The following is a 16,279-nucleotide window of genomic DNA, read 5'->3' as shown; positions in this document are numbered from 1 at the left end:
TGACTTCATTTTAATTTTGGCAGCTTTTTCTTCTATATCTCATTCTATAACAGCTCTTCAATACTCTAATTTTGGAGTAGACGCCCTTGACGTTGTAGATTTGCCGCCATCAGATCAGTTCCAGTTGTTTGAAGCACTATCCTCATCTTTTTGAGCCTTTAGGGTCATCTTGGTCACGTTACTCACCTCAGTATCGCCTTTGTTGGACGACGCTACTGCCAGCTTGTCTAGGTTGTTTTCCATTTTCTTCCGTTTTACCTCCAACAGCATGGAATGGTTCAAATTTCATATAGAGTGTGTTTCAATGTAGGGGTTCTAATTGACACCAACATGTAAGATTTTTCTTTATTGTGCTTTCCATATAAAACTTGTCAGATTGTGTATTACATTTGAACTGAAATGAATAATGAAACAAATTAATATCTTAATATAAGCCTCAAAAAATGAATAATATGATTGAAGAAAGTTAGGATATGACAATACAGTATACTACAATCACAATGATCACTTAAATCACACAAGAATAAGTAGTTCTGTAGAAAATAAACATGTTGTCCTTACCCGGTACCTCCAGAACACACTAGTTCAATAAACAATTTGTTCAAAGAACCCTGATACACTGGCAATGAAAACATGAATCACTTCTAGGGATTAATAACTTAAAAATGTGAAAAACACTAACGTAAACAACAATCTATACTTCCAAAATGTCGAACCCCTCTTGAGATTTCACAGGAAAGAAATTAACTTGCCGAGTGCACAAGGTAGACTGAGCAGGAACTGGGAAGAAAAGATGTAAACGTTCATTACAGCACCCGACAACACAAAATATTAAAAAGTGCAAAGTATCTATCTATTCTTACTACATAAATTGGAAATATTGAAGAATACAAAACAGATGCAAAATATCTATCAATTATTATTACATATGGTACAAATATAATATTATCCATCTTAAAATAGTAGGCAGATGAAATCTATACATCTGTTATCTGAGCTCTTTAAGGGGCTGGCCGGTTAATGCCATTTTTAAGGACAGGACTTTGACATTTTTCTTCTTCTTCTTCTTCTTCTTCTTCTTCTTTTTCTTTGTCTGCATCTTTTCCCACTTTTATATTGGGTCGATGTTTCTGGCCAGCGCTCTCCATCTACCTCTGTCCCACACTTCACCACCTGTTAATCCCTTTAATCAAAGGTCATCCTTGATACAGTCCATCCACCTTTGCTTTGGTCTCCCTCTCCTTCTCGTTCCCTGTACCTCCATTTCCATCACTCTCCTCCCAATATACTGTTCATCTCCTCTCATGATATGACCATACCACCTCAGTCTACTTTCTTGGATCTTATCTGATAGTTCTCTAATTCCTGTGGTACCCCTAATTACCTCATTGCATATCTTATCTCTTCTTGTCACTCCACACATCCATGTCAGCATTCTCATCTCTGCCACATCCAGTTTCCTCTCTTCTGTCTTCTTTATTACCCATGTCTCCACTCCATACATCATTGCCAGTCTCACAACTGTCCTGTGTACTTTACCTTTCAACTTAACCCCTATTTTCCTGTCCTGTGTACTTTACCTATCAACTTGACCCCTATTTTCCCTATTTTGACTCTGACCTTCAGTTTTGCGATGCCAGGGTGATTTATCCTGAAAATGAGTGTTTTTCAAATTCTATCTCCTGCCTTGATAATCAATATCAAGAACTAGGATTACTACCCTATATAGGCCTGATGTATAACTCGAATCAAATGAAGAGTTTTTTTTTTTCTAAAAGTAATTTTTTTTGCTAGATGTGAATTTTTTTTTCATTATGGTAAAAAGATAAACCCTGAAAAATTTGAATTAAAAATTAGAAAAATGGCAACATTTGATTGTTTTATAATGTCTTTCTAAGTTATATACCAAATTTCAATGCTATATCTTTAAAACTAAGGGAGACTATTGAATTTGAAGGTCAATAAGTATAGTTTTGAGATACGGGCATTCAAAGTTTTTCTTTGTATTTTTACAAAGACAATACTAATAAATCATGATTATTATGAATTTTATGTTCCTTTTTTGGATATTAATAAACCAAAGTTATTTATCATAATTTGATCATAAATGAAGATACCTTTGCTCAATATCTTGCTTCTTTATGAGAGATGGTAGCTCCTTCATTATCCCTCTCCTTCACTAGCTTTGCTAATTCCTTAAGTTAGCGAGATGTTGAAATTGTCCTTTCCTCTATGGCATGATGAAATTCTTGCCGGAACCTATAAAAACAAATGTAAATACGAGTGAATGTCAAAGGTCAAACTCAAACGTGTACTCTCTATGAGGTTAGTGCTAGGACTGAAGGCCGAAGGGTGTAATTACCGTGTAATTCATTGTCTTGTGACTCAAGGAATTTATACTGATGCCATTGCTCAATTTTTTTTATATTAAAATGTAATAATTATAAAAATTTATGATAACAGAAGAAATGCTGTATTTTCTTGTAGGGAATAATGGTTTTGGTTTATTGAGTTACTCTTACTAATCACCTTGTAACTATGAAAGTAAGAGGAATTTTGACAAGATATTTCGTATACTTATTCTCCATTGCCATACGAAGCTCAGTGAATTTTTTCAGGATTTTGTGTTTTTCTTCCTATACCTTATATATTGACATACCGGCTGGGCCCCTTAACAGTATGGAGCATTATATTTCTTACAAGGTGTAACTACCCGCTGCTATTTAGTGGAGGAGTGGGCGGGGATTGGGGGTAGATTGGTCACCCACTCACACTTGCACTAGTAACAATACATAAGCTTTTCATTTTGGCTTGGTAGAGAACAGACATTCTGTCGCTCTCTCATGCAAAATTTTTACTTGATTACGATTAAAGAACAACTGGCCTAAAACTTAGAAACTTTCCCTCTATCTTTTCAGATTGTGTGCTCTGAGCAATTAACCATGCAACACCTTCATTGTAGCCTTGGGGACCAATCCTCATTGTCTTTGTCTTGCCTGTAGGGATCACTCCTGCTCACATATATCTCCTTACGATGAGTGTAGGGAGTGGTTGCCCCTCCAGTGGCAGTTTGATGGTAGGCAGCGGAAGAATTCATCCTTGAAAGAGAAGAAACCTGTCGACTTCCTGTCAATTGCTCTCTTCTGGAGATTAGAAGAGTATGAGTGGTGGCCCTTTGACCCCGGACAACTTTATGGTTCTGAAGTCTCCATTGGTTTCCCTAGAGAAGCAGCGCTGACTTCAGCCCTAGGGGAGTCACTCTCTGCTGATGTGGTGCATCAGCTCTGGCCTTCCTTGGGTCTCATGGGTTCTCTGTGCAAGGAATGGCTGCTTGAGGTACTTTAGTTGGGGACATAGTGGTAGTGCATAGCTACCTCTCCAGGGGTTGATTTCAATTCTTCCCCTTAAGACTCTGGAGGTCTTGTACCGAAAGAGTCTCTCATGTCTCTGGGTGTTGCAAACTCAATGTCTGCCCGCCCACCCTACGTTCATTTTGCTTTGGCGAATAAACATGAGCAGATGCAGACAAGTACACCTCAGGGCCACCCCTTGAGGAAGCACTCTGGGATGAACCTATGAACTAGTTTTGACTATTTTCCGCTGGAAGCAAATGATACCAACCTTCTGCATGGGGTTGCTGAGCACTCTGAAGTAAAGTAGAGTGCACTACGTGGAGGTCCGCCTCCAGGCATTGTGCAACTATCTGTTTGTGGGAGGGCCACAATTTGCCAGCTTCAGCCAGGAAGCTTCCCTGCTTAAATTTAGAAGGGGTTCCCTTCTCCAGCACCTGGTGTTGGAAGACCTCTTGGTCTCGGGAAAGGCGCACTTCACCTGAGTGGTCTCTCCCCTGCGGCTTCTGCAAGTGTGTGCTAGATTCCTGTATGCCTCACTCTAGCTCTTCAGACTGTAGCTTTTCAGAGCTAGACGACGATGGGGAAGGGCAGCTGCTCGCAGCTTACAGCTCCCTCCCCTCGCTGTCGTGTCCACATGAGTACGTTGCTTTGCAAGGCCAGGTTTTCAAAACTTGCGCCTAGGGTTTTGACCTCTTATAAGGAAAAACCTGCTGCTCTGCTTGCACACCAGCATGCAGCAGCAGCCCAGCCTTCCTAGCTGTCTGGCATGAGAACATTTCTTCTTTGGGGAAAGATAGGCTGCGCGCAGCTCTCTTACGGGGAAAAGGACGAGCAGGAGTGTTGTTCTTTAGAGTGGGCTAGTTAGGAAAAACACAAATCCTAGTTTTGCAGATGAGTTTTGCATGATATCATGCACCCAACCACCTAGCAAGGTTGTTAAGTAAGCTCCTCTGCCTGACGGGGGTCTGTTTGCTCTCTCAACTGTGTGCCATGGTTACTGTAGCAAGTTTGCAATCCCTTTCTCACTATCACAATAAGTTTTGGCCATTTATTTTAGGTAGTAGGTTCACCAGGGCACCAGCCACCCATTGAGATACTACCACTAGAGAGTATGGGGTCCTTTGACTGGCCAGACAGTACTTCATTGGATCCTTCTCTCTGGTTACGGTTCACTTTCCCTCTGCTTACACATACACCGAATAGTCTGGCCTATTCTTTACACCTTCTCCTTGGTCTTCATACACCTGACAACACAGATTACCAAAAATTCTTCTTCACCCAAGGGGTTAACTACTGCACTGTAATTGTTCAGTGGCCACTTTGCTCTTGGTAAGGGTAGAAGAGAATCTTTAGCTAGGGTAAGCAATTCTTCTAGGCGATGGACACCACAAAATCAAACCATTGTTCTCTAGTCTTGGGTAGTGCCATAACCTCTGAACCATGGTCTTCCACTGTCTTGGGTTAGAGTTCTCTTGCTTGAGGGTACACTCAGGCACACTATTCTATCTAATTTCTCTTCATTTTGTTTTGTTAAAGTTTTTATAGTTTATATAAGAAATATTTATTTTAATGTTGTTACTGTTCTTAAAATATTTCCTTTTTTCCTTGTTTCCTTTCCTCATGATATAGAATTAGGATATCGAAGCAAAACCATCACTTCCATCCCACATTGGTCATAGATGGGATGTAATTAATGGACAATTATTTCCAAATATCTGTGATTTGCCTTGTGCTCCTAATAATATCCTTCATCTAGTCAGGTGTAACTGTGTAAAAAAGTTTGTGTAATCCCCCAAGCAAATGTTTAGCAAATGATTTACCCTGTACATAAATTTGTGTATGTGAAGGGAATGAGGAGCTTTGTAACAGTGATACTAAATTTACAACAGAAATGATAGAACGTGACTGTGAAGATGACTTTATAGATACTGATTAGCAAATAATTCAATATTTTTTTACTACTTTATTGCTTAGTAACAGATTGGTGAATTTTCTTTTTTTTTAACTTCTAATTTGTATAAAAATGTTTTATTTCCCACTGATATCATTCTGGATATAAAGTTGCTTTTTTTTTTAATTTTTCGATATTCATTATATGATCAGTTATAAAGACTCATAAGAATTAACATTTATACATTACTTAGATTCATGGTTCTATCATCGTGAAACAGGGACCTCAGAACATTGGAAAATTCACATTTTCTCAATAATTCTTTAAATCACCTTGACACAGATCTGCTCACAATTAGTAAACGTGCAAAAAGAGATCTGTCAGCATATAGTTCTTTGATGTTACCATTCTCTGTGATTTTAATCTTCTTCCTTGCAGTTGAGCACAAATTCTATTTATTCCTCTTAACAGGATCCCATAAATTCAAAGTATAACTCTCAGATACGAGTCTTTTTTTTTTTTTTTAAATCAGAATATAAGTGACTTCCTAAGTTATATATCCGACAAGAATCTTCTTTTTTGTCAACAAACCGCCTTTGTAGCAATGTTGATAAGCTGAAGATCATCGTGCAAAAAGGATTTTCAGCCCTTTCTATTTCTGTTCTCATTTTTTTTTATTGCATTATCCTCTTTGTTGAGCATCTTTTGAAATTCATACTGGGACTTTTAATATATTTCCTGCTGATCCGAAACTCCTGCTATGCTTGATATCTGCTTACTTATTTCCTGTAAAATAAAGCTGTCAAAAAATATCTTGCAAGTACTGAAGGATGCAGTGTAATACCAACTTTTTCCCCGGTAACTCTTATGGCTATGTTCTGATGTTCTAGTGCTTCGTCTGCTCCAAGAGCACAAATGGAATAATACTTTTTTTTTTCTTTTTTAAACCTAGCTTCCTTTCTCAAACCCCTTCCATAACCCAGGTCCTGAATCATATGTCTTTAAATTTTTCATATCAGTGAGATAATATACCATCATCCCCGAATAGTTATGCATATCTATTGCAAATAAAAAAAAAAGATAAGGAACAATTGCTTCAACAGATGTAATGTGTCCATTCCAATCTTCACTAAGCGTAGCAAACATTCCATCATTGCAATGTAATCCCGCAGCATTTTCAATTTTGGACTCAACTCTTTTTGAATGTTATCAAATTCTTCCATTTTTTCTGCAAATTCAGAGTTTTCAAGAAAATCAGAAAGCTCTTTAATCTCCACTTTAGTTGTGGTGGCTGATATGGTAATGACCCTGACTGGTGAACGCCAGACTGGGGTTTCTTTGGTCGCTGCAATCTCACCATCCTTGTGAGCTAAGGATTGGGGATTATGGGGAGCCTATAGGTCTATGTGTTGAGTCATCAGCAGCCATTGCCTGGCCCTCCTTGTCCTAGCTTTGGTGGAGAGGGGGCTTGGGCGCTGATCATATGTATATATGGTCAGTTTCTAGGGCATTGTCCTGCTTGATAATGCAATGTCGCTGTCCCTTGCCTCTGCCATTCATGAATGGCCTTTAAAGCCTTTAAACCTTTAGTTGCGCATTCACTTAAAAGTTCTTTTAACTTGCTGATTGTATCCCGAGACATTAATTCACTTTTCAAGAACGTCTCCATATAACACTCATAAAGTGCAATAAGTGTGCGTTTGTGTGCTGTTGCACGTCGAACATATTTTCTTGTAATTATTTGCTACTGAACTCACTTACTACAACAAATTCCCACAATTCAGGAATTCCACTGCCATTCTAATAGCACGTAAAAAAGCCAATGTACTGTGTAGATATTGCTGAGACATTATCAGCTGCTGAACAGGCCGATGCAATCCCAAATCTAAAGTCACAACACATTTAGCTTGTGTGTGTGTGTGTGTCAGATTGCCTTACCATTGTGTAAGACACGGGCTCTTGCCCTCGGCAGCCCGTAACATTTAGATTCTTCCCCCATACGTGCTTTGTTAACTTTTCTAGACAAGTTAAAAACTTTAGCTAGACAGAATGATCAGTCGGAGACAATGGTCTGATTGGAAGTACACACACTTTGGTCAAAGTTTGTGGAGTAGGCTATCTTGCAGTAGTGCATTAAATGTATTTCAGGTTGGTATACATGAAAGATTGGGGTTTCGTTTTTCCAAATCCTTTTTTTCTTTATATTGGATGCTATTATTTTTACTCAGGGTCCATGTCAGATTTACGTTTCTAAAAGTAACTTCTTCAAACATCATGTTGACATTATTTTCATGAAACACTTTACTATTTGGTTTCAGTTTTTTTGGTCCACAATAAGAGAGAAGGTTCGTCATTTGATAGGGTAGTAAATTAAGTGAGCGTGTTAGCTGTATGCTTGCGTCATGCAAAGTAATGGCCTGTGGCAATTGCTCCCCCTGACTCTCCTGATAACATGTCATAATAGTTGCGTGTAGGGTTATTTATCTTTCTGGAGTGTCTTTAAGAAAATCTAAATTATCGTCATCACAGTAAAGAAACCTTCCTCTACCAAGTTCTAGTGAAACATATAATCCCTGATTTTATTCAGTACGATGTATGACTTCACTGGCTATGGCAATCTTAAGTCTTAAGGGGCCTGGCTTGAATGTCAATATAATGAGGGTATAGGAAGAAAAACACAAAATCCTGAAAAAATTCACTGAGCTTCGCATGGCAATGGAGAATGCGTTTACGATATATTTTGTTAAAATTCCTCTTACTTTCATAGTTACAGGGTAATTAGTAAAAGTAAAGTAACTCCATAAACCAAAAACAATATTCCCTATAAGAAAATGCAGAATTTCTTCTGTTATCGTAAATTTTGATAATCATTACATTTTACTGTAAAGAAATTGTGAACAATGGCATCTGTATACCTTCCACTAGTCACAAGACGATGTATTACAGTCCTACCACAAACCTTATAGAGAGTACATGCTTGAATTTGACCTTTGACATTCACTCATTTTTACGTTTGTTTTTCTCGTTCTCAGCAAGAATGTTATCATTTCAAAGAGCAAAAGACAATTTCAACATATTGCTAGATAGTAGGTTGGGCAGGGCACCAGCCACCCGTTGAGATACTACCGCTAGAGAGTTATGGGGTCTTTTGACTGGCCAGATGGTACTACATTGGATCCTTCTTGCTGGTTACGGTTCATTTTCCATTTACCTACACACACACTCACTGAACAGTCTGGCCTATTCTTTACGTATTCTCCTCTGTCCTCATACACCTGACAACACAGGTTACTAAACAATCCTTCTTCACTCAAGGGGTTACTACACTAATTGTTCAGTGGCTACTTTCCTCTTGGTAAGGGTAGAAGAGACTCTCAAGCTATTGTAAGCAGCTCTTCTAGGACACTCCAAAATCAAACCATTGTTCTCTAGTTTTGGGTAGTGCCATAGCTTCTGTACCATGGTCTTCCACTGTCTTGGGTTAGAGTTTTCTTGCTTGAGTTTACACTCGAGCACACTATTCAATCTTTTTTATCTTTTTCTTGTTTTGTTAAAGTTTTTATAGTTTGTATAGGAGATATTCATTTTAATGTTACTCTTCTTAAAATATTCTATTTTCCTTTTTTCCTTTCCTCATTGGGCCATTTTCCCTGTTGGAGCCTCTGGGCTTATAGCATTCTGCTTTTCCAAATAGGGTTGTAGCTTAGCTAGTAATGATAGTAATAATAATAATAATAATAATGATAATAATAAGGAAGAAGAAAATTCGCTCTATTAAGAGTTCAGAAGTGGGTAATATCGGTAGTGAGCAGGGAAAGAGAAAGAGAGTGGTTTGGATGGAGGAGTGGCCACCTCGCCTGACAGAAGCCAAAAGAAGCAAGATATTGAGTAAAAGGATCTTCAATTATGGTTAAATTTAGATAAATAACTTTGTTTTCATTTATGAATATCCAAAAAGGAACATAAAATTCATAGTAATCAGGATTTATTAATAATGTCTTTGTAATAATACAAAAAAAAACTGTGAACGCCTTCTGACATTCACTCATTTTTACATTTGTTTTTCTCGTTTTCGGCAAGAATTTTATCATTTCAAAGGGGAAAATACAATTTCAACATCTTGCTAACATAAGGAAGAAGAAAATTCACTCTTAAGAGTTCAGAAGTGGGTTATATCAGTAGAGAGAGAGAGAGAGAGAGAGAGAGAGAGAGAGAGAGAGAGAGAGAGAGAGAGAGAGAGGTGTCTGGGTGGGGGAATGGCTACCTTGCCTCACAGGAGCCAAAAGAAGCAAGATATTGAGAAAAAGGATCTTCATTTATGATTGAATTATGTTTAAAAAACCTTTTTTTCGAGCATTAATATCCAAAAAAGAACATGAAATTCATAATAATCAGGATTTATTAGTGTTGTCTTTGTAAAATTACAAAAAGAAAAGCTTTGAATGCCCATATCTCAAAACTATACTTATTGACCTGGACTAGGTCTGCAAGGTCCTCCTCAGTCAACTTCAGGTCATGGCCATCTAACAATTTCAAAATGTCATCCTCAGAAACTTCCTTGAACTTCCTTTGCCAAACTGACGATCTTCTTTATAGTCTGGTTGAAGGCTTCGTCATTCTATCTCCTCCCTTAGTTTTAAAGATATAGAATTGAAATTTGGTATATAACTTAGAGGGCATCACAAAACCGAAGGTCAGAGGCAAAAATCCTATGCAGTTTGGAGATGTCCTAAGTCACCTTATTAAATGGTATGAATGTCATAGTCCTGACATTAAAAAACGGCATTAGCTAGCCGGCCCCCTTAAAACCTTATTATAGTCAATGGAAATTCCCAATTCATGTATAAGCTGCACTAATAATTTACTGTCTTAGAATGAATAGTTAGACCAACACCATCGTAAGGGGGAAATTCACGAGTACTCCTATCTTTTTTTCTGAAAGTAGTGGAGTTTGCCATTCTGTTTGCATGCATACATTGAAATTTGTGCAATAGAGTCTGCTTTTTGTTGTAAATGATAGTTTTCAACATCTGTACTGTCAACTTTTTTCAGTTATCAACCATTTGATAAAAGAGGAAAGTTCTTCTGGTATTGCTTTTGTTATTTCTTTTTAGTAATTGAACCTGGGAACATTCTTTTTTCTTCGTCGGGATTGTTTTCTCCAAAGATTTGGTAGCTTGATAAAAAATCTTGATGTTAGTATTGAGGTTGCAGGTTTCTTCTGTATGTAAAATTAAAGCACCAGTGACTGACTTCAGCATGATCTGTTGTTGCATGTTTTGGTACTTTGGAGTCGTAAACACCAAATCCAGATAAAACAGTCCATTTTCAATGAGCTCCTTTAAGGGCTTTCTGGAAATCATATCAGACTCCTTGACACATTTAGAGTGAGAAATTTCTCTGTAACATTTTTCTGCATCAGTCGTTGTGACAACTTCCCTTGATAGTAAAGCTTCCAACAAAGAATCAATAAACTCTACCTGACTAGCAGATTCTGCAATACTTGGCAATTAGTCTTCATTTTTTTTAGTTTTTCAAATTATATTGCTGCACTCCTTGTGGTACGTGACATCATAGGCATGGCAGTCTCTTGGGTTAATACATCTACTTAATTCAAGTTTCCATTCTGCATTAGTACCCTGGTTCACAGCTTGATACAAGTTTTTACCTAATAATGAGGTAAAAACTGTATGTAACGGATGGTTTCTAGTTTTAGGCTTGTTACAAAAGAAACAAGCCGTACTCTGAAGTTCTGAGTGAAGTATGGATCTTGTTGGGGGGCCTTTGTTCAGACTTTCTGAGTAATACTGCTGCCATCCTCTTCATTTACTATATTTCTTTATTCTTATATGGGTACATTTTTATAGCAAGAAAGATGCCATTTTACATTGCACTTCTGTAAGTCGTCGACAGATTTGTCCTTCAGATATTTAGAAACATGCATATAATTTTCATCATTACAGTCACTTCGAATCTTTATACTGCCAACAGGTTTTCCAGCACATTTTGAATTTTCAACTAAGGTTTCTATTGTTCGAGACTGTCATAATATACATAAATTAACATTAGACTGATTGGGCACCTCTTTTTCTTTTCTGATGAGGGTACACTTGTATCATCCAAAGCTTCCATTTTCCTTATATTAACATATCATTACTTCACATTTCAGCTTCTGAAACAAAGCAAAACTGAAGCCTTATTAGATGAGAAATAATTATTTTGTTTTCTATTTAAAAGTGATATTGTATGATTTATACTGATTAAACTTGAAATTCATGTAGTAAATTCTAAAGCTTTTTTTTTTTTTTTTTTTTTTTTTTTTTTTTTTTTTTTTAGAAAAAAACCTGCAATTTTCAAAAAAAGTGTGGAGACTCCCTTTTTGTTGCATATCAAATTTCCTTTACAATAAGCAATAAATAATTGAAATTGGGCTGAAAATAAGGAAATTCCTTTAAATATAAAATATAATATTCACGTTAAGAGACCATTTGATGTCATAAAAATTACATGCAACAGAATCAATGGTGCCACCATCATTTTTATTCGTCTGCTGGAATTTCTTGATTAGATGAAACTATTACCAATATTCATCACCAAACCTGCCTCACATTACATATGCTCCCTTACTATCTGCCTAGTATATAGGCTTCTGACCAAGGTAGGGACATCGCAAGATTTCTCGTTGACACTAGTAGTTCCTGTCATGGGTAGATACAATACTTGTAAAAGGGTGTGTTTTAAACACCAAAATATCTATTCCCAAAGTGTGAGCAGCGAGGTGAGATCTGACTACCGTATTGTTTGGTCAAACCTGTCATCACTTCACTGTCATCAGCATTTTGAAAGTAAACCGAGCCTTAATGAGAGCGCCTGCCACGATAAGGGGACTGTCCTGTTTTGACCAAGATATCATCGTCTTAATTAGTGGAGTCAACATATTTTGAGCAACCGAGTCTGAGGGAAATCGTTGTTTATGATATATGACATCATAGAAGGACACGTGCTGCCCTTTTGTTACGACTTCACACATGGTCCAGATTGCATCAGAAATTTCTTCTAGAAGCTTCCATGGCGTGATCTAAGTGGGCGTTTTTGAGAAAGCCAATAGAGACACAGAATTGTTAAAAAGAACGCCTTCTATGGAAATGACCACTGTCTGCCATAATTAACTCTCCCATACATGGGTATATAAAATTCAAGAAGAGATTGTTGAAGAGAGATAGGACAGAACATAAAACAAGAGAGGAACTATGTCCGAAGCAGATGAGATCCAAATCCTAACGAGATTAGAACCAGAGAAGACCAGAAGCCTGATAGAGCCATATTCTAATCTTCCCTTCAGACAACAAAAGCCTATCTCCAAATCCTGTTATGGCTGAGAAGAAGAGACAAATTGAAGCAGCCAGCCCTCCCTACTTGTGACAAGAAGTAGCCAACACTGCCTGCAGCCTGCCTTAGCTCAACACTATCATCGAATTCTTGGAACAAGACCTCTGTTGTCCCATTTTGATGCCACCCTTTCTGTGACGTCTTCGAATCCGGTCATCGTGCCAGTTTCATCTGAACTTCAGCCGCCCTTCTGCAACGTTCTCAAGCCTGAAGTCTCCGTACCAGTATCGTCTCAACAGCTGCAGAAACTATTTCTTAAGTATTTCTAGCTTACTGACTGTTCCCCTTGTCCATTGATGTTTTGATTGATTTTATTTGTCAGTTAAAGTAACCGAAGAAGTAACATTGGTTTTCTTTATAAGTTTGTGAATAAACGTGTCGTGTTTTTTAGCGAGTTTCTTTTTATATTTATTTCCCATATTATAGTGGTTGTTGGAAGCATTTATTTTAGTTGTTAAAAGAACCTGTAACGATTTTAAGTTCGTAACAGCTCCGATGTGGCAGAGTGGTTCCTGGACCTTCTTCATCTGCTCACAGAGGTACCAAAGGAGCTCCCTCCATTTCCTGATATACTGAGATGACCATTCGTGAAGATATTCCAATAACCAGTAGCTTTGCCACGGCTTCACTTCTGGAGATTATCCAGCAACTCCTCACAACACGAGGCATTACGAGGAGGATGGCAAGATACCTCTGGGAGCGGTTTTCTGCTGTTTATTATGCAAAGAGGTCCATTTTTTGTGGTTGGTTTCGTGGAGGGGGTATTTCTCCTCTCAGTGCCCCTCTCCCAGTGATAGCAGAGTTCTTACATTACATGAGGGAGGAAAAAAATCTGCTCAGTCTCAGTGATGAAAATATATGGCTTGGCGGAATTGCCTCTACTCATACAGATTTCTAGCACACTTGCCCTCAGAAGTCAGACCTCCATGGAACATTGTTTGTGTACTACGAGCCCTGAAAGGAGCACCTTATGAACACCTTAGTCAGTAATCAGAGCGTGACTTGACTTTGAAGATGGTTTTTTTCTGCTAGCCCCAGCCTCTGCAAAATGTCAGTAAGCTATATGGTCTGTCCTACAATATCACCCATTCAAGGAGATGGGGGCAAGTGGAATTCAACTTTCCCCCTGAGTTTGTTGCTAAGACTCAAAATCTGGCTGTAGCGGATCCTAGATTCGGGCCCTTCCTAATTAAGAGTCTCCGTTCAGTAACCTATGATCCAGTTCAACTGTTACTATGCCCTCTGAGGGTGCTGAGGAAATATCTCAAATGAACTGCTAAAGCTCACACATAGGTCAACAGACTCTGTTAGTCAATAGGAGAATCACCAAAGTCTATATCTTCTTGGATCAGGCAGGTGATTGAGTGAGCCTTGCAAACAGACTCCACTTCTCTGATTCTAGACCCAGAGGTCATGATGTCAGTGGTGTTAGTACATCCCTGGCATTCAAAAATAACTATTCAGTGATGCAGGTATTACAAGCGGGCTTGTGGAACCTACAAACTACATTCACTGCCTGCTACCTACAGGACGTAACCAACAGGAACCTAGATACATTTTTTATATGTCCTGTGGAGGCTACACAAAAGTAGGTTGCAAACACCTCAGCTCCCTTCTGGGACAAGTAGCAGTTGGTTGAGGGCAAATGTTATCTGGTAGTAAGCTTAGAATGAATGTATGAGTGACTGGCCCTTCATTCTTCATTCTCCTCTCCATTGGGGTTTCAGCATCCGAGAAACACTGCAAGCTGAACTCCTCTAACTTTGAGTGGGTACCATTGTCTCTTCTGTAACCTAATATATGTGATTATATATTTGTTATATCCTCGATCTCCTTGCCAGGTGGAATCGGGTAATATTTAGGTGAAGTATGGAGCTTAGCTTCAATATTACACTTACTTGGTCAAGTCACAATGCTTTAGTTCTGACATCAACGTACAAATTTCCCCGTCTGTTAGCTCTCTCACATATTGAAAAGTTAGCAGGCAGACAGGGTGGCTCTAAATAGCTTGTGCAAAGCACAGTCACAGCCCGGGAAAGTTACCAGCCAATTTGCTTGGGACTTCCACTCTCCTAATGGTGAGTCACCACTATAAAGTGCGGAAAGGTTTGTATATAGTGCCAGAAGAAATGACAAATTTGTAGATAATTTTAATTTTTCAGAACTAAAAACCTGGGGCTCTTTAACCTAGGGGTCCCACCATCACTTATCCCCCCAGAAGTCCTGCCTGCAATTTCAAAGTGATGTATTTTTACTAGTGCTGGTGTGAGCAGCGTTTGTGGTCTATTCCCCGCTCCCCTTAGCTAGCAGTGGGTAGTTATACCTTGCTTAAAAGGTGTAACTACCTACTGCTAGTCTTATGGCTGGTTTAGCTATAGCCCAAATATATCAATCAATCAATCAATCTCCACTGCAAAGAGCTTTAGGCTTGTATAGTTAGGAAAAATACAAATTATTTCCAAATTTGTCATTTTACAATGTATGCAGATTCCCTAAAGTAGTTTTTCTTTCCCACCGTTATCTCGCCATCCAATAATGTACTTTCCTCCCAAGCCCTTTGATATGGGGGTAAGATTACTACCACCGTATGTCCTACATGTTGTAGAAAGTGACCAAAAGGACAGCTGCTGTTTTGCAGTTTTATTATTTATTTATTTATTATTTTTTTAAAGCAAAGGCTAGGCTCACTGCTTTATTAGTGTGAAAAAAATCTGCCTTGCAATTGGTCTATGTAGTCAAGTGCTAGGTCTACCATCAATAACTGTGTTAATAATTGCAATGGCATGGGATCATAAAAACCCTTTTCCAAATTATAAACCATGCCTGATGCTATTAGTTCCCCTATGGTCATTGGTACTTTATAATATACTTGGTAATCTGTTTGCAGTTTAACACACACTTTTGAAGAATATTCCCGATTTCACTATCAAAATATATTTACGTAACTTAACATACCAGCTATCGTGTGAAAATGTAATTAATTTCTTTTTAGTGTCAGAATGGTCGACTGTTTTGTCTGGTGAGGTCAAACAGGAGGTCAATGATTTTCTCAGCCAAGATGCTGAGTTACATGAATACGCCGGGAAAATTTCCCATTATTCAAAGTATATTGAACAGGCCAGCCATGTACCCACATCAGGCACACTGCATGTCTTCAGGTGAGATTGTGTCATTTGCTTTAAATGCAATACTTTAAGCGAGAGGAGTTTTATAATTTTGATAATAGATTTTTGTTAAGGAAGGTCCTCAACTTACAAAAATTCCGAGATACAAACACAAATTCAACTGAAATCACAAATCTCGGATATTATATCAAAAGTTTGTATACTGTAGAATGTTAAAAAATATTATGATAAAATAATGTTATATAATTTAATACAGTTAGTAAAATGACATTTGCAATAAACTGATGTTCATTTCATATGAAACGGGAATATTTGTTGACTTTTGTAGCTGGAAATTGTAGGCATGGGAGTCTTGTTGGGCATACCCTAAGCTAAGATTTAACAAAATCATACTTTAAAAAATTTGACTTAGAAACAGCTTCTTGGAACATATCAAGTTTGTAAGTTGAGAACTTTCTTTATATACCTTTCTTCCAATATTTTTGAGTGCTGTATGTCTTATTTTAGTAATGAAAACAAGA

The 16,279-nt window shown here is 37.9% G+C and overlaps 1 protein-coding gene across 1 annotated transcript in view; it reads left to right on the top strand.

The window, feature by feature from the left end:
- Positions 1-16,279, top strand: part of LOC137653847 (uncharacterized) — an 829,144-nt gene that overhangs the window by 117,071 nt on the left and 695,794 nt on the right. Inside the window, exon 10 of the mRNA XM_068387498.1 lies at positions 15,626-15,791. Coding sequence (XP_068243599.1) covers positions 15,626-15,791 — 166 coding nt within the window. The remainder of the gene's footprint in view (positions 1-15,625; positions 15,792-16,279) is intronic.

This window comes from Palaemon carinicauda, chromosome 14, assembly GCF_036898095.1.
Source record: "Palaemon carinicauda isolate YSFRI2023 chromosome 14, ASM3689809v2, whole genome shotgun sequence".
Taxonomy (NCBI): domain Eukaryota; kingdom Metazoa; phylum Arthropoda; class Malacostraca; order Decapoda; family Palaemonidae; genus Palaemon; species Palaemon carinicauda.
The sequence above is the reverse complement of the archived record's forward strand: the minus strand, read 5'-3'. Positions and strand labels throughout refer to the sequence as shown.